The 20932-nt window shown below is 32.1% G+C and overlaps 1 protein-coding gene across 1 annotated transcript; it reads right to left on the minus strand.

The window, feature by feature from the left end:
- Nucleotides 1-269: 269 nt before the first annotated feature.
- Nucleotides 270-15525, minus strand: LOC125077951. The gene is made up of 4 exons (XM_047690086.1): nucleotides 15404-15525; nucleotides 1087-4099; nucleotides 727-788; nucleotides 270-308 (listed from the first exon to the last, which is right to left on the minus strand). Exons 1-4 carry the CDS (start codon nucleotides 15416-15418, stop codon nucleotides 270-272), a joined length of 3129 nt encoding a protein of 1042 aa, XP_047546042.1. The 5' UTR covers nucleotides 15419-15525.
- Between the last annotated feature and the right edge of the window lie 5407 nt (nucleotides 15526-20932).

Here is a 20932-nt window from a genome sequence, read left to right on the forward strand (position 1 = left end):
TTCTATAAGTTTCAGTTTGGTAAATAAAACGAAGAAAAAGACCTTACTTTGGTTTATGTTATTTTAAAATGTATTTACTATTAATCGATCAAATTATGAAGGAAACAACTACGTATTCTTCATAATTTGTTCATGTGTCTATTATAATTGCACTACTTGACTAACCACTATTTAATCAGTCTGTGATAATTAAATATAAATGTCTTTTATTTGTATAAAATATAGCACTAAACACTGTATGGCATTGCTACCATTGATGAGGTCCTTCGTCACTCGTCAACACTACCAGCTTTTGAAGTTTTTTCCTCCTGAAATGAGGGGATTGTTTTAGATTAAGTGGCAAACGAGATCATTGTTATAAATAGTGTCATAGAATTAATAAATTATTCCTAATCCACGATAATGCTAACTTTTTGAAGATCGATTTAACTTTAATTTGTTAAATAAGATTTTATCTTTAGGTGCTTACGGAACTTTTTAAAATAGCTCGACACTAAACTTTTAAGTTATTTAAGATTATTCTTTACTTTATAGATGATTCATAAATGATACTTGGGTATCTATAGACTTGCATTGTTAGTAACAATAACCAAATAACCTGCCTAAATTATGCCTGCTCACATCAATCAACAAAAATTATTTGTAGACAAATTATCTAGACACGCGGTGGCGTGTCAGCCGAGTTCAAGTAACAGAACTGGCGAACAGCACCGTTAATTAACTTACCTTAGTTTCCTTATCTGAGTCTTCTTCGAATGATGAAGAATTGGGATACTCCAGATTATTTACTGAAACAAAAATACAATTTAAAATATACGTCAAATATGATTTTTAGACTACCTCTCAATCGTGATATTCTCAATATATCTATGTCACTAGTATATGTAATGTAATGCTTCAAGCCAACATTACCTTTTTTGTGTGACGTTGATTGCGTGTAATGAAACCAGATCTATCATGATACAAAAAATAACTAAGACATTGCACTTTAGCCTGAACTGATTAGATGATTGTATTGAAATACCGACAGTAATACGATCGAAGTTAGTTATTCTAGATGAATTACTAATTTTATGTTTAACTTACTTCTTCGATGCCATCCTTTAGAATAACCATACGGTGATTCAAGCTTAGTAGATTCAACTGAGTCTGCTGTAAATCCGTACGAAGGTCTGTTAGAAAAGCGAGGTGAATGAAATGATAGATCATCTAAAGAAGAGTCATCATCGAATTCCTCTTTTTTTAATTCCAAATTTTCACCACCATAATCATATTCCTTTGTGATATTATTTTCCCGCCATGGTTTAGATGTAACGACGTATACTTTTTCATTTGTCAAGGGTGATATTGACGTCTGAATATGTCCCCATGGTGCCGGGGTCGTGGTCTTTGCGCTCCGAAAAGTAGAAGCAGCTGTATAAATATGTAACTTTTTAGGACCTTCTGACACCTCGTTCTTGTCAGTGTTATAACTATTTTTTGTCATTTCGATAACATTATATTCTTTACGTTTAATAGGAAAAGAATTTGTCCGATTTTCGGTGACTGTGTATTGTATACTGCTCGAACCCTCGTGATCGTAGGAATCAAAATTATAATTACTAATTTCGGTATCGAAGTTTGTAACAGGACTGATTGTTGTAAAGTATTCATCGGGTATTTGCTTAGCATACTTTTCATTGGAACGCGTTTTCTGCGGGATGTTATAGTGCTTGGAATACTCTTGCTCCGTCCAGTCATCTATTGTATGCTGTAATTTTATAATGTCAAACGGTGGCTCTTTCACATCATAAAAGTCAACAGCTGGTGTATTTAATCGTTCTGTGTCATAGTGGTCGGTCATAGTTGCCATCGGTGTCTCAGTTGTTGCTGTATTGCTGTAGCCTTCAGTTGCGACAGTAATGAAACTGCTTTCGGTATTTGATTGAATTTTTCTAGCTTGATATTCCTGGTCGTTATTCGTGAAATCAATCTGACTAGGTGAAAATTTATTTTTAATGTCATCATATATTTTTTTACCGTTCGTATAAGGTACTATAATTTGAACTATTTTAGGATGATTTTTATTTTCTTCCTCCGCAGTTGTGTGAGATAAATCTTCAGTGTCGTGCGTCCTACTTGTATCCCACGTATTTAAAAAAGTTGTTTGTGTTGGTGATAGCGTTGTTGGAATATCATCGTATATTTCATATTCATTTTCTTTACTTGGAGTTGTTCTCGAAAATGCAAAGTTCTTATAATTTTTATGTGGTGCACTAGGCTTTAAATAAAGTAGAGGTGAATCGATGTATTGCAAATTGCTCTCAGTGCGATATTTGTCTACATCTTCATCTTTAACTCCTCGCAAATCAGCAAAGCTAACTTTGTGATTAAACGGAACTTTGGAAGATTGCTGCAAGTCGAAAGGTACACTTGCATCATATAAATCATTAGTAAACCCGATACTTTCAAAACTGATGTCTGGGTTTGATTTTGCTGCTGATATGTGATCTTCGGAAGCTTGAGGAGATATATCTCGTATTTCATCTATTTCATGCCCATTAGCTATGTTTCTATAAGCTTTAGACTGATTCATATTTCTAAGTTGATCGATATCAATAACCGGTGACTGAATAAAAGTTGTAGGATACTCTATAGACTGTGTATATTCTGCAACAGGAACACTCTTCGCTATGTTAACCTTGTTTTGTCCAGACTGCAAATGGTTTATACCTTGAACAATGTTTGGGGGATATTTTGTTGATACTGTCCGAAATGGTCGTGCATTAAAAATTGGAGGTAGCGGCGAAACACTGAGGTTAGGTAATGCAACTGGTTGTAGTGTATGAATATTTCTTCCTCTATTTAGGCTAAATGGTGCAGGGTTAGATAATGCCATAGTTGTGTTTGGTCCTTGGGCTTTTGTAAATTTGTCAGGTAATACTTCAGTCTTTATCTTAGACGATGCAGCACCAGCAGCTGACACAGAATATGGGTAATCTAAATGGTACGTATTGACAATAGGTTCTCCATAAGAGTTTCTAAAACCTGTAGGATGTGTAACTTTAGGAAGTTGAAATTCTGTAGCTGGTTCTATTTCCCTAAATTCATCTATATTATTTTGTACCGGCAAATGCTGATTTAATATTTCGGGATTATAACCCGTTGAAACTGGGTTGTGTGTTGTTGATGGTACGGGATTTCTATAATTTAATGAAGGACTTGTATATATGAAAGGGGATGATTGATGTGCTGAATCTTGTGTACTATAAGGTGAATTATGTGGTTGGAAATTCGAACCAGAACCGATAGATGTATTTGGTGGCTCGTGTGAAGAATTATCAGAATATGGAGCACTCGGTGGAGTTTGACTAGCAATATTTATAGTATGGGTAGGACTTGGAGGCCCGTAAGTCGAACTTGGAATCCTAAATTGAGAGAGACCTGGTGGACCGTAGCTGGTATGAGGTACACCAGTTGAAATTTGACCTTGTTTAACGTTATTATTCTGAGTGTTAAAAGGTACTGGTACGTTTTGACCTGAATAAGCATTAGCTTTGGCTGTTGGACTTGGTGGTCCGTAAGTAGGATTATTACTTTGACGTCCACTATCGGATGCTAAGTCATATCGTATAACCGGTATCCATGGCACTAAGTTGCATGGATTACAGTCTTTCTTTAAAGGCGCTATGTTATAATTGTAATTTATTTGTGGTTCTAATTCGGATGCTGTTTGTTGAGACGGAAAAAGCCAACTAGAAACTTTTTGAAACAAATTTGGCGATGGTGTCGTCGTAAATGGCTGAGGTGCCGGTACAAAGTTAAAATTGTACTGCCTGTAAAATGGCGCAGGGAATTTAAAATCTGTCGCTGGTGCGATAGGAGGCGCTGGAGGTGGCTGCGGCGGGGTCGCCTGGTACTGATATCCGAAGTCATTATTCTGTCGTATTTTCCCCGTTCCTCCGTGGAATGGTACTGGCAATATTGGCAACAGCGGTGGCGGCTTCAATATGTTTCCAAAATGTGATGCAGTTTTTCCATTGTTACTATTATAATTGTATATATTCGTTGGTTCACATTGACATTTGGCTAGTATAACGATTAATAAAACCGGAAGTACCTGAAAGCATACAAAGAAAAATTTCAAATAGTATAATAAATATTTCGGTTGACATTATTGCTTTGTTAAGAAATTACAAGGACAGAAATGCTTTAGGAATGTGCTCTCCAATCCAACTCATTATGAATACTAATAATGTCATTATAATCTAAGTTTAATAATGTAAGTAAGATATCTGATATACATAACAATTGACTGATAATAATTGGTTTTGTAATTTTATTTCATTTAACTAAGCGCAGCTTAGTAGCTGTAATTAGCTAGAAAATACAGTGAAACCCGCCGAGCACAAACTATTGTGTCCAGTTCCCACGAACTAGTATTCCAGCACTTTTCTCTTTTCTCATTCATGACTCATTCATGAATTTAAAAAAAAAACCGAAATCCAATATCATATCTGATCTAAGTATAGATACTTATTACCCATAAATTCTTGCTTTTTTTTTTGTAACGTACATTTGAAAAAACTTCCAAACCAAAATACAATTAACATTTATTCTTCTATTCCATTGGAACTAGGAAAAATATAAACAAACCGTATTTCATGCGATTTGCCAATAACTCATATTGTGGACTACTAAGAGTTTATGATTTATATACCTTTACTTATAATACAACACTGTTACACTTAACTACTTATTTTCAACTTCCGATAACAGTTTCGTCGACGTTAAATTTTCGCAAAACCATAGTGAATATCATAGATTAATCCAGCTCTCGACCTGGATTAATCGCGTCAATTTGCTATCAATTGTGGTTTATTAGGCTTTCCTCCTCTTATGGTTGGAAGAGATTATATAGGAAAGAATATGCTGCGTGCTTCTCAGTAGGATTCAGTATATAATATTATTATACAAGTGCCTACTTCGTATCATATTATTCTTCACAATGAATACAAAGTATTAAAGTATCCAAAAGTATAAATAATGAGCTCAAAGATCACCTGCATATAAATTGATAATCTACTATTTTTAATAATGTTCGATTAATTTTAAATAAAAAATATTTTGTTTTCATTAATTAAATAAACTGTAACTGTTTAAATATTGTTACTAACAAAAAAAGCTTGAAGTCGCAATTATAGTAGAGATAGATGTTACTCTTACGTAACTGAATGTGTGGTCTCTTGGATAGCCTTGTATGCGCTTAAAATTCAATTAATATGTCTTACACGAATTTGAGTGTCACCATTTATAGCAATAACCGATTCAATTGTCGTATAAAGAATTTCGTCATTCTGCTTTGTTGGCAATTTATTTTGGCATATTGTCTTACGATCCGTTGCTAAATAAAATGGAATCCTATTTATAAATCTGATAAAACCTACGTTAAAACCTCATATAAAAGTAATAATCGTTATAATAACTAATAACAATAAAAATACCTAACTATAAGTATAAAGAATAGAAATTTACTTAAAAAACATTATTAATATTTTAGTAAATGTAACGAAAACTATGTCAATAAATTTTCTTTGTCTAAAAGCTTGTCGTTTTAAAATAAATATAAGTATTATATCGTAAAATACTTCAGTTAAATGAAATTGAGAAAAACCAATTTTCGGTTTTTGATAAAAAAATTAAATAGAAAAATTATATCGTAATTTATTCCAATGCTTTTATTCCAAAAACAAAAGCTATACTGAACCCAAACACATAAATAATCATCAAAGTCGTCTTCTTTTTAAAGTCGCTTAAGAATTTTCTTTAAGAAGCATAAATACAATAACAATTAATTATAATAAAATCAAATAAAATCCAATGAAATGTTTTATTCCAGTAAGCTTTACAATAAACCATTTCTGAATCGTCAAAGTTCACCTTCAAAGATCTCTATTAGAAGCTTAAACACATTATTTGGTAACGTAACAGCGTTCTTGTTTATATTATTATGATACAAATAAATTAACATACACACCGTGTCACAAATATACAAATTAGCAGCAGTATTGGTTTTACATATTACATATTAGTGAAACGCAATTTACCGACATTCGCTACGATGACACGAACATTGAAAACGTACAAGGGTCATTTAAATAGTGAAAGTTACGAACGTTAGCATAAAACTATTGTTTACATTTAGTCAATATTGTCTTTAAATCGTTTTTTTTTTTAACACTTCATAATTTAGTTTCAGGAATTAAAATGAATCTTGATAATAAATAAATCATATGGTGCGTATCGTTAAACAACGATTACAATATTATGATAAAATCTAATTTAATTATCGAGGTATGATATTATTGCATCGAGTTTCCTTTTCCGCTTGTTATTCATCCTTCCTTGGAAGATTCGTTTCTATAATCAAATTCCGCATGCAAAATTTCGCTCGATATAAGATTATACGATAAAAACATATGCTTGTAGTTCGTATTCGATTTAATCGTATTTAACACATAACATGTATTAATTTCTGAAAATCTCTAAATACTAAGTCTTGACAGCTCTTCTGAGTAGGATATCCTTCCGCTCCAATTACTTTTATTTTAATTAACAATTGAATTGTAATATTATTAAATGTCAATCAAAAGTGAAGGTGAAGTGACGTTGATAAGGTAGATTTTGTTTTTTAGTCATTAACAGATCCAATTATACCATAGACTCTTTTCCTCTCAAGCAGATGTTTAGACGCATTTTATAACGAAACAAAAGCTTTTGATATACGATGGAAAAACGAAATATAGAAGTAGTTACGAAAGGAATGACTAATGTTTGTTTCAAAAAACCGATCCAGTGCGAGTCGAACCCGCCTAATGTTCCACGCAACAGAAATCACACTTTTCAAATTCGATTGAAAATATAAGTTATATAAGAAACGAAATGTTTATGTGCATAAACTTAAACTTAGTGTGCGATATTCTTCATTGTTGTAATAGAAAACAATGCGAAGAAAGCATTTTTTAAATAGTTTTATGGAATAAAGAACAGTGTATAGTCCTATTTCGTAAGAACTCGTGAAATATTGTCAAAAAAAAAACGTAACTTACGTTACGGTGGAATTCTACATCGATATCGTTTTTTATATGATAAGTAGGCGAACTTTTATATGGATCACCTGATGTTAAGTGGTCACCATTGCCCTTAGACATTAATGTCGTAGAAAATTTAACCATTCCTAACATCGCTTATGCTCCATATTAGGAACTGAAGTGTTATGTTCCTTGTGCCGATAGCTACACTGACGCACTATTACAAAACGAACACAACAATACTAATTTTTACTGTTTGGCTGTAGAAGTTATGATGAATGTACCCAGAAGGGCTCGCACGAAGCCCTAATACCAAGTAAACGTACCTTTAAATCAATGGCGTATATTACTTTTTGACATTTCACTAATGTTCAGCGGTGAAACAGGAGATTCTTAGAGAAAAGCTGTACAGCTTGTGTACAGTAGGTACTCGCTGGGGGCAGAAGATCATTGCATAAAACGCACGTACGGAGAAAATTCATTTGAAGAAACCCGCACATCGAGCTCTTATAGTGGAGCTACTTATTAGTGGTAGGAAACCTAAATCTGACACGGGAACTACAGTTGAAAAATACATATAAAAAAAGAAAAACATATTATCTATACATGTATATTGTATAACAGTGGATACACTTGCAAAGCAGTTTCGAAACATCAATTTAAATCTAAACTCTTCAAAAATGTTTATCTTATAATTACTCAGAATAAAAATAAACAGACCAAGGTAAATGACCTTATAGTGCTTTAGATGGTACGATAACACCAGTCCCTTTTAGGGCCAAAGATCACGCCGACTCAGGAAGGTTTATGTTGATATATAACTATATTTCTACCCGTAATTCGACACCGTAAACACGCGGGTATTAAGTTTGTGGTTCCGAAAAAACCAAATCGTAGAATTTAACGTGAAAAAATCTCGACTAGAACGAGCAAGAACAGTTAGCAAGTTTTAATAAAATCCATGTATATATGTGTAAAATCTAGAGTATTAAATTGTATCGTCACCATACCTTACGAGAAGTTTCAGCTAAAGCTGTTTTGCGGAACAGAGAACAAGTGCCTTATTCCATTTAAAGGCAAAGTGATAGTACTAAAAATAAGTATTACCTATAATCGCAGGAAAATACTTAAAAAGGGCCCAATTGATGACTTCCTTCTTTTCGAGTCGGATAATTGGGCCGCGCTGTATGACTCTTACAAACTCTTACAAACCATTAAATAATAACTTGAGTGTTATCTTCTTTGTTTTATATTTAATAAAGCATCTCCTATTTTTTCATAATGACCCCTAATTTCGGATTTCTTGAAAATATCATAAAATAATTGTAATAAATTTTTTTTTACATAAATATACTTTATTTATTGTGGGTACATTTGACAATATCAAAACACTTTCTGAGTATGAGACCAGGTCTTGAGAGTAAGCATTTCTGAAAATTTCAATGTTAAAGTTAGGAAGTTGACAGGGTCCTGTGCCTTAGGGCTAAAAGCACCATAACGGCATTTATACCGGTTTACGCATTTGGGCTCTGATCTAGCAAGCCATGATTTACAGATGGCCTCCTCCCGGCCATCCCGGCGTACTTAGCGCTGTTCAATCCCACATAAGACTAAAAGCAATAAATAGTGCAACTTAGTTCGTGCACACACAATGATAACACTTTATTCAGACGGACATCATACTTATATTATGTGTAGAATCTACATACACAATTTTAGTTCTTAATCAAGAGTCGGGGTTCATAAATACATTTGAACTATAAACTGTAATTGGTTTTATTATACATGCGTCGTAGTTGCATCACAAAGCGGTAAAATTGAAAGTAAACGTTTATACATACTCTGAAGCTCAACTCAAACACCGGTAACCGGTTTTATCACAGATGATAAACTAGAGGCTCTGGAAATAAGTAAATATGTTTTTATGCATACCTCATGCGAAGAGGAAGAAGTCGTTGAAAATCGTTTTTAACGATTATGTACAAACGTCTTATGATAATACATTTTATGTTATTTCTAAATAATACAATAAGCTTGCAATCCGTGCGAATTATCCCATAATTAAATACCTTAGTAATTAATTATTTTTAACTATAACCCTGATAAAACTAAAACTACTCATAATATTTCCTGTTTTATTAATCACACACGAATGCTGTGTCATCATCATCATCCTCCTACCCTTATCCCAATTTTACTTGGGGTCGGCGCAGCATTTCTTCGTCTTCCATACTTCTCTGTCGGACGTCATCTCACAAGTAACATTCTTTCAAACCATATCGTCTTTCACACGGATACTGTGTCTTATGTCTAAAAGATTAGATATAGTTTTTTTTTACAATATTCGAATTATAAATTTGTTGCTACATATATTATGATGCTTTCCTTCATTATGTATTTTGAATAATTACACTTATCTTATGTTAATTATTGTGTTAGCTACTTGAAAGCTTCTACAAGTCATTATATAAGTATTATAACATACATATGTAGACCCAAACATTGCCTGTGTAATCATAGCCAATAGCGTTTAGATATAGACAATTTTACTAGTTTGTAATGTGATTTGATATATTCCTAACACACTAAAAACTTTTGGAAAATTACGCAAACGAAGTTTACAATCTCATCAAAGTACAATGCCAAACAAGTTATATACGACGTCGATTAAGATACGAAATAAGTTCTTACAAACACTGTTGTAATTTATATGCCAAGTAACTTTAACATTGTGTAAATCTTAGATTAATAAAGTCTATTATACATATTACACTCAAATTATGAACTGTTTATAATGACGATAACTATACGTTTCCAGTCTAGACTACCTCTATGCTTTTCCAAGCAAAACTCAATTCAAACACCCATATAAAAGTATTTGCTCTGATAATTTGAGTTCTCATATCATTATATTACTTAGTAGGACTTATCATTAGTTTTAATGTGTTTCAAGATTGTTTACGGTGACAAAGACACAAAAAAATCATTACATATAAAGTAAATATATATTGCCTACATCTTGCCCAATATAGTGTTAGGCAGTTATAACAAAATCAATACGTCAGACGTAGAATTCACTAATATTCGGTATGAATATTTAATCATACTTTAAAAAAAGTCTTTATATATTATTTGTGCACAGAAAAAAAAATAAACATACAACTTGTAAATGTCGAATTATTTGACAAAGATATTTTCCCTTCTTAAGGATTTAGAGATAATTCGGGCTGAGTTTCAGATTTTAGTTATAAGCAAATCACATGGACTAAGTAAATCTAAGGTTTGCTTTTTTAACTTCTTCGTTTAGAATAGAGTATAAAACTTACAACTACATGTTATAATTTACGGCAATTCAAATGTCGTACAATTAAAAATGTTAATAGCTAGTCAAAGAACTAATTAAAATGAAAGTATAAATCGTTGTAATTTAGAGGGAGGGACCCATCGTTTGTTTTTATGTTTCGTAATGAAGAGAACAAATAATTTAACGTGTCCAACAATAAATGAGAAGACATTAAAATATCGTTTAAGTGAAATTCAACAGATGACCATGTCAGAGCAAAACGTTTATTAACGAATGATTCACATTGCTTAAGAATACGTAAATGTCACAATTACGAACCATTACTAAGAAAGCGATACGATGAAAAACTGTAATCGTGGTTTTTATTTATTTAAATTGTGTAGCAAAATAGGTATAAACTTAGCTGTAAAGTATTTCATAGTAACTGATATTCGAATTGGGAATAGAACTGTATGTGCGGGTCAGAGAGCAAAATAAGTCGACATCTTTGCATATAACAGCTATATAAGTGTGTATATTAATTTGATTAATAATCTGACGTCCCTGGGATGATGGAACCGATATACGGAAATCCAGGTGAAATAATTCAAGTATACGACAAAAAAAGACTAATTTATCTATTTATTTTTCGGTTTACTAACAATCACTTCTACTAAACATCAGGAAAGAAAACTTTAGTTCATTAAAATAGCTAAATTTAATGATTAATTATAAGTAAACACATCGTTAATGTATTGCATTAACGATATATATTAAAGTAAAATAAATAACAACATGTAAAACAATAATAAATTTAAACAAAAACATAACAGAGAATTATTTAAATTAAAACACGATTAAAATGATAAAATAATATAAATTGTTATTTATCTTCTAACTATAAAAGTACGTTTTTCTTCATGAAGGATTCGCAGGGAGGACGAAAAAAATCCACGATTTGCATATTTTTCTTCGGAACATATACGAGTATGTATATTTAGCCGGAATAAATTAACAATCGTGCTTTAAACGCTAAGAGGAAGGTCTGTCATCGTACGTATATATGTATATATAGAAAAAACAACATTGTCATCTACGTTTAATAAATCTGTAAAAGTTTTATTTATTTAAGTCGCCTTACCAAAGGATCTTACAAATAGCATTAGCATTAGCATTACCAGCAGGATAAAGGCCTCCTCTCCCTTTGAGGAGAAGGTTTGGAGCATATTCCACCACGCTGCTCCAATGCGGGTTGGCGGAATACACATGTGGCAGAATTTCGTTGAAATTAGACACATGCAGGTTTCCTCACGATGTTTTCCTTCACCGCCGAGCACGAGATGAATTATAAACACAAATTAAGCACATGAAAATGCAGTGGTGCCTGCCTGGGTTTGAACCCGAAATCATCGGTTAAGATGCACGCGTTCTAACCACTGGGTCATCTCGGTAATGTTATATTTGTAAGATTTAGAGAGATGTAAATCTTACAAATATAACATGAAAAATGTTATAATATTTATTACTGACTAATATAACACTATCTTGCAGACCAATCGTATTTATTGAAATTTATCATATTGATAATAATTAGATTCAAATAAGATGAAATACTTTAACTGCTTATTTTTTATTAATTGTATGAGAATGTTACAAAATAAGCAAACGAAATCAAATCGCTCATATAGTAATTAAAAATATTAAAAGTGCGTGTAACTTCAAACGTATAGATACGTAAACTTTTTGCGTTAAAAACTTTCACTCAAACGTTACATACAGAAACGTTGCAAACCATTTCACTTGAAGAACACTCAGTACTTTACATCGATATAATTGTAATACCGTATACATAATATTGCATTAAAGTATTATTGAAATAACTGCAGCGCGATGACCATCGCGCAATTTTAATTGAATGCGATTTAACGCCGGTGAGTAATTATCGTGATCAACTGCGTGTTGATTAACATTAAATGCACTTATTCCGTACTCTTTTTCATTATGTACTATTGCATAAAACTGTCCAATGTAATTTGAACAAATATAAGTAACAACAAGAGTGTTGACTCGTTTTATAATTTTATAGCTGTCCGTCCCGACTTCTGTCGGGTAAATTTTAAGCAATGAGAGATTAATCAGTCAGTTAGGCGCTCAGATGTTTTTATAGTATGAAGAGAAAGCTATCCTCAGGATGCGGCAGGATGTTACCGAAACCAGGTGTACCATACTCACAAAATAAAAATCACCGAAATCTGTCAATCCGTTTAACAGAATGATTACGAACACACATTTAAACTTTATGTTTAAAGACAATTAACGCGTAACGCGTTGTATAGATAAATATTAAAATGAACTTTCATATATACACTCCCGATGGTAATTATAAACTTGTGATTCATATTATGATCATCGAAATCCAAAGGTTAAGTGGATGGTTTCATTCAATCAACAACACAATTACACAACTCGTGGGATTTTACGAAATAAGCACCACAACCGCTCTATAGTGATAGGTGAGAAAATACGCTTTCACGAACTTTAGAAGAATACATTCCCAGACGTAACAATTGCATGGAACAATGATTAGTTCAAGAGCACTGATGTATTATGCTCAGTGACATTAGCGGATGTCGTGAGATATGGTCATGAGCCGTTTAATGTTGGGGACATGATCCTCACATTAAAAGTCCCAATAAACCGTATTAGGCTTTAGAAAATTGATGACAAATGATCATGTCAATGAATTCCCGTATATGAGCGATTATTTAGCATTTGTTCAAAACAATACTGCAAAAATATTCATATAGAATTCCAGAAATCTATTACAATAAACATATATGTCTGTGTTTCTGTCTATAGCGTGATGGAGCCTGTATAATTACAGACAGGGTACATAACGTATTAGTTCCCATTCCGGGAGCATTCATGGTGGCATTTTATATTTCAATGTCTCTGTCACGTCACGTCATCATGCCAATGACGATAAAGACCAAATACCATCCACACACTTGATAACCACACATTTAAAAAAATCCATAAAACACAATAATTACGTCCTTTGTTTACCGATATTAACTTAAAAAAAAAAAACTAAATATTAGTTCGTCTAGATGACATTATATTGTAAATATAATAACATTACAAGTTAATAGTGTATTTTGTTAAAGACAATGTCTGTCTCAAGCGTCGCGATGTCTGTGTGTCGCGGACATCAAAGCCGAAAACGAAAGTGAGACGCGCGCGTAGTGAAATAATAAATGAAACGGACCCAAACGCATTTCAAATTTAATTAAAAAACTTAATCCTACTTAAAATTGATAGGACATATTATTATTAATGACATTTATTATAAATTAAATTAAATATTATAACTTGGATTATGTAACGATTCTTAGATTTAAGAATTCTTGTATTAAATGTTCAAAAAGCAACAAATATATGTCAATTTATTTGTGCTTGTTTTTACCACTACGCTTATTCAGGTTTGGTTTACGGATAATTGAAAAAAAAAAATGGTTAGCAGTATTCGTAAATATTGCCAACGTTTTTTTTTTCGGTTTTTTTTAATCGAACCAATTATAAATCTATTGTTTGTTGCAGAAATAGAAAAAAAATAAATAAATAAATTATTACTTGACTAATATATTAGTAATAATGAAACCTCACAATTTGTTTACGAGATTTTTTATAGAAAAACTAGTTTACGTCCGAGACTTCGATCACGTGTGAGTGATGCGTTAGGTACCCTTTAATATCCTCTACTATACCGATCATAACATTTATGCAAAATTTCATCATGATCGGTTTAATAGTTAATATGTAACAAACGAACAAATAAACAAACCTAATTTCGCATTTATTATATTAATTAGGATATAATTAAAAAATCAATGCTTTTTTCAAGAGATTACAAATATAAAACTGTAAACATAATTATAATAATTTACCGCTCATTTAGTTGTAATTTGAATAAAACTCACGATTACCGGCCGCGCACTTTAAATACTTTCATTTTCCAAACAATCCAGGCGAACTTCCTCATAACACTAGACATGTTATTACTACATCACGCATGCGTCTTAATTTTTCCTTCTTTTAAACGAACTCGACGGCGACGTCTTGTCCATTTAAACGAAAACATTTTTTTTCGAATTTCTCTTAGTGTCAGAATACAATCATGAAACGATGAAATTTTGTCAAATCATCTCCACGACTTCGCTGCGAGATGAGCCATTAGCTTCCCTAAGCAAGCTTTGCTTTTTATTCAAGCGCTTACGTCGCTTATTGGAATCACAAAAAAAAATACTTCGGTCATGCAAAAGCCTGCTAAGCGTCATCATTTCCTTTTGATTGTTTTGAAGCGATTTCTCAGAGAATCAGCAATTAACTTTCGTCATAATTTCGGTCAATTTCTCGACAACTTTTATTTTGATTCATTTTGACCACTTTTAAACTATAAATAATTTTCATTGTCCGTCCCTCGTTTATCGTTATCAACTTAAGTGTTAGGTTTTTAGGAAGTAAAACTTTGCCATCATTAAATACAGAATGCGTCGTCGCTTTAAAAGTCTAATGGAAACCGATATAAACTACTGTTGTAAGACAATACTGTACTTATCACCTTAAAAGGATTTGGGTTGCTTGGGGTACACGTTACAAAAACTTGATTCTAACGAGAAAAAAACTAACTTATTTACTAAGAAAAGGTTTGCAAATAAAACGTATCACAAAATAAAGAAGACATGTAGAAACATACATTTTAAATTTAGTATAATTTTAAACGCTCTAACATTTTATTTAATATAGTTATTGGTATTTAATTTATAGAACCTCATTCAAATGTAACAGGTAACGTACACGTAACGTGGTAGACGTTACGTGTATCATACGCTTATAAATCTTAAAATTCAGTATTAATAATCCACAATGTTAATATGAAGCACGAAATTATCTATGCCCATAGAAGATACAATGAATGTAAACAAAGATAAATAGAACTTATCTAGAGGTACATCAAAAGTTCCTGAAGTAAGGTCAACAAAAAACTCACCGGCGCGACCGCCATTATCTCCGATTATCTGATAGGTATATATAATAATCACTTTGTCTGTTTGATCATCACTCAAATATGATCACCAATGACGAATCCAATGTTATAATACTGCACTCCAGTTTTCATATCACAACACTAAAAACGATCACCCATAATCGACTTTTAACGTGTTAACGCTCCCGGAGTTGCGGAGGTATAAGCGTTCTGGTAAAGCACGAAAAAGTCAATGGTTCCCACGTGAGAGAAATGCTCGAGTGAACAATGGTGGAGGCTGCGCGCGAGTCGAAAGGTGGGCAAAAAGCGAATGAGCGCGGGCACGATGCGCGCACGACGGAGCGGGAGTTTACCTACCTGCTGACCCATTTCGTCCAGCACGATTTATTTACTAATCATAAACCTCGGCAGCCTTACAAATATCGAAAAAAAAATTTGATGTTTTTAGTTGAACTAATAAATCATTTATTTAATTATATATATTATCATAGAATTTACTTAAATGTGCACTAATTATTGAAATGAAGCTGATCACGTCAGAAAACCGCAAGAGTAATTTACTAAGTAGAAAATTGTAAATCATATACGATAATTAAATACATTAACTTTCTAAATAATATTTTCAAATAAAAATATATTAAAAGTAATATTTTTATGAGGTGTTAGGTAAAATGAAAGTTAGGTGTTACTAGAAATGTATTCAGACGAAAAAGCAACAACATCCAAGTACATGATGTCAGTAATACGAAATCCAATAAAAACGAATATATTTTAGTTGAACTCATGACACAAATTAACTCGAGGTAAAAAAAAAGTTTTGACGGACAATAGATACAACTTGTTAAAAAAAATAATTATTAAATATTAATTAAGATAGAAAATACTAATTACAGATATATATTTATATGTAGATTTCATTAATTATTTTATCTATTTGCAAAAATTTTGCGGCTAGTGCAGTGCCCAAGAAAATGGAAATTAGCTGGAATTAAAAAAAAAAATTAATATATTGCGATTGTATGTTAACATTTTTTATTATAAACATTCGATCCACTTGCATACAATAGTGATGTAATTGACTAGGAATGAAAAGAATTTATCGGACGGGTCAAAAGGATTTTTTGTTGCTTTTAAAATTCTCCTTAAAAGGTCCAGGGCACCTATCGTTGTTCCTTTAAGCATAAGTAAAAACTATTTGTAACTGTAAAAGTCATGGTTTGTGATCATGGCGTATTTATTATTGTCATGGTTTTCGAAATATAAAATAATATCCTTTGATTTTTTCATAAATACTTGCACAAACTATTCTGCCAAAAGAAAAGATATACCTACACCATAAATAAAATAAATATTTTAACAATAAAAGAAATTGACACATTGAAATTTATAAAAAGTTTAATTGATTAAGTACGTGAGGAAATGTTAGAAAATGATTAATAACGACTAATGAGCATGTGTTCCGATAACAAATAGGAAGGCATCATAAATTTTGCGTGTAGCTTATATTATCAAATAGACAAATAAAAAAAATTGTTACAAGTTGCTTTATAGTTCTATTAATAAATATCAAGCCGTTTTATATTTTTAGGTATGTATATTACATGTAACTATATAAAATACGATTACATATATTAAAATAGTTAGGTATTCAATTTTTTTTCCTGTATATTGATTTCAACAGTGACTTTTAATTTTTTTTACTCTAAAGCGCCTCTCGAAATTGTGTATTGAATGATTTTTTCCATTCATTCCAAATATACTCATCTATCGAAAGTCACGATGTTATATTCATCGATCACAATCACTTGAACTGTCAGAAATAGGTTTAGTTGTTTGTTTTGTATGAATTCATATTGTAATTATTCTTTTATTATTAAAAGTTGTTATTATACCAGAATATGAAAAAGTAGGTTTAAGGAATCTTACTAACAGTATAACTAGGAATTTTTTGGGGAGTTTGTTGTTTAATTAAATTCATCAAGTAGACGAATTCTAACATGTTTTTTGTTGAATATCTTCGGACATACTAATTTACTGATTTGTAATTTAGGAAATACTTAAGATTGATACATCTTAGTAGTGACTAGCGGTGCTAAAGGTTCCTGTAAACTATATACGAATAATTTGTATCATAGAGCCGAGATAGCCTAGTGGTTACGGGAATCCTAATCGAAGATTGCAGGTTCAAACCCGAGCTAAATCCGTCACGTCTTGAGTATTAAAATTTTACCTACCTTTTCCTAAAAATAGAAAGAAGGCTGTACTCCTCAGTAAGTTAATTAGACTGTTACTTTCATCATGATATATCTTATTAGGAGGCAAATGTCAAATGGAGTTCACCTAATGGTGAAATGGTTGCCACTGCCCATAGTCATTGGTTCTTTAAGAAATGTTAATCATTTCTCATATAACAAACCTACCAACATTGGGAACTAAGACGTAATGTCCCGTATACCTGGAACACAACAAAACTTGCATGTGTTGCTGCTTGGCGGTAGAATGACATCCGTTATATAATAAACACGAATTTATTTAAAGTGATATAACAAAGTTCTCGTTTTAAATAACTATTATTTTCATTTGTCTAAAATGTTGGTGGTCGCGTTTAGTGCGTGAATACAAACAAGAAATTAACTGAATTTTATTACCGACTTACATACAAACTGCACTAAACGCAATCCAAGTTAGTATTCAAGATGTCGGTCAGTTATTCAGTGAAATTGTAAAATTTCGAAGCACAACGCATTTACTATACAGAATGCTTTCGAAACTCATACCATTCCAACCACGTCCTTTATCGAAACTCTTACTCTTGGCTATATATTTGTCAAATAAAATTATGTTATTTCTTGTTACGAAATTAGATTACATCTGCATTTTGGCAGGCTCTGTAACCTACATAAGGAATGAAGCACTCACACAGCGTAATCGTACATGTATACTATCATACGTATGTATGTGTGATACATCTATTAATATTTATTATTTACACTTAATTAGAGAAAATGCAGAAATAAAACGACTACGAAATTTTAATAGTTATATTATTTTTATATAGATATGATATATTCGCATAGTATAACGTTTTGTCCTAAGCCCTTTATTTACTCTACCACCAAATATCAATTCTACTCTTCAGCCAGACAGGACATAACATTTTAGTTTCTACTGTTGGCGGTGAATTCATTGTGTAAGGATCGGTACTATTTCTAGCAATGCCGATGTCTATGGAGTAGGAAATACCATCGAGTGGAAAAAGTTGAAATGACTTCAAATAAAAAAATACATAGAAACGCTCCTATATAAGCCTATTTATTACTAACACACTTACACTTACACACACATAGACTGCTGTATATTTTATATCCATTGTCATTGTGAAATAGTTACATGAGAAAACCGGAGACGATCATCAAAGAAGCGAAATTAACAATTCCAATGAATGTTATTTAATCAATTGCAAAATCGTCTGACAGCCAACCGAAAAAGGAAAATGCAGTTTATTTGGAAAACGTGCACGTGTCTGCTTTGTTATTATTCCATTAGCATGTGCCGTAAACAAGGCTGTGTGCTCGGAATGTGACCGGCGGTCGAAAGTATTGCGAATATACGCAAAACCGTCGAAGTGCTTTGTCATGGCCTAGAAAGCTTATCTCAACGATGTCGGTAAGAGTCGATAGCTGTAATGAAATTACCTCGTTAGTCTAGCCGTTAGCTTGTAAGGCTTCACATCCCTGAGGTCCTGCGATCAAATTTCGGGTCGAGCAAATAAAAAAAAAAAAATTTTCCTTACTCTTGGTGTTGTGCATTTTTGAAAAACGGAACTGAATCCGAAAATCGGTCAACAGAACATTTTTTACAAATTGTTTTAAACGGTTGAAAACTCTGTACATATTGATTATAAAACTTATTTTGTAACAAATATTTTGCTCTAAATTACATTAATACTAGAGTAGACAACTCAATTTTTTTAGTATCCCTGACGAATTCCGAGAGCGACCCAAGTAATAACAATTCATAGTCTAATAAATACCATAAACTTACGGTACGTTACTAACGTTTCCTCTACATTACTTACAAAACAGTACTTCTACTATGAATCCTACCTTTAAATAAGTTATTTATAAACGGTCATCAACAACTTTCTCGTAAAGTATATCATATGACATATAACAAGGAACTATAAAAGTAATTGAACTATGAAACAAGTAACATTTAAATGTTTAGAGATGTTAATTCATGCGTTCGTTACTCGTGATTACTCTTCGGTTACGCAACTGTGTATCCCATCATGTTTATGCGAGTGACACCTTTCAACATCGCAGGCGCTAAATGTCGCATCATCGTTTAACCAAGCTCAGTTTACTGCTGAGTATAGTCCGCTTCCAAGTTGTGGAAAAGTCTTCCGTATTCCGTATCCAGTCGAATGTCGGATATAAGAATGTATCGGACATTCTTCAGATTTTAGCTCCACAACCAGCTGGTGCCCGACGGTATCTTTACTGCGTCTCGGGACTAGTCCGTACAGCTGCTTCAAGACTAGTTCAGCAACTTTTGTAATTTTTGTCTGGAAAGTCTAATTTCTAATTTAGAAATATCCCATATCTCATATCATCTTCATCGCGAATATTTTAATATATCCTTTACTTGACAAAATCTACCGCAATTGCGAGTTTAAAAAATGTACTGAAATTAGTCAAATTAATCTGTGTCTCTAAGTTAACCTATTCATAAAAATATAGTTATTTATCGAGGATTTCTCGACAAATTACAAAATCACCTCGGTGAAGTTGATACATGTCAAAATATTCGTACTCTATAAAATTGAAACTTGCATATCGAATACAAGTTTATATGTGTTAATAAAAACTTCACATAAATCTTACATAAAAAAACCATCTGTAAAAGTTTTCAGTTCATAGATAACAACAATCAACAGCGTATTAAAACCAACCAAAGCTATGGGAACCGATCACCGGGGTAGTAGAGACACGCAAGTGAAAGCGTATATCACACGATAGCAAATTAAACAGACGAAAGAAAACCATTGAGTAGACATCAATGCACTAATTTGGAATAATATTTCAATACACATGGCTTAAATAAAACATATTCGAATAATGAGTTGCTTCCTCATCTTGCTCAAAAAAAAATTAGTTTTGATTTTCATTTTATGTAAAGTATGTAAAAAGTATGAGTATATATATACACACCACTGTAATTCATCTATGAAAATAAAATAGAACGGTACAATTAATATAACTTAAAAATTAAATAATTGTCATTTGATTTAATGCGATTTTTATGTATTGTAAAAATAAGATATAAAATAAACTATTTCTATTAGTATTGTACTTTACCGTATATATCCGCTACGATGTTGGAAAATGACACAATACTTGTAGATGTAAATAGATGTATTCACTTAATTTGACTATAACAAGTACAATAATTTCCAAACAAAACTCCTATGTTGTACCAGTCGACCCCAGCCACGTTCGAATGCCCGTTTTCCCGCGCTGTCACTCCTTC

This window comes from Vanessa atalanta, chromosome 4 (assembly GCF_905147765.1).
Source record: "Vanessa atalanta chromosome 4, ilVanAtal1.2, whole genome shotgun sequence".
Classification (NCBI taxonomy): domain Eukaryota; kingdom Metazoa; phylum Arthropoda; class Insecta; order Lepidoptera; family Nymphalidae; genus Vanessa; species Vanessa atalanta.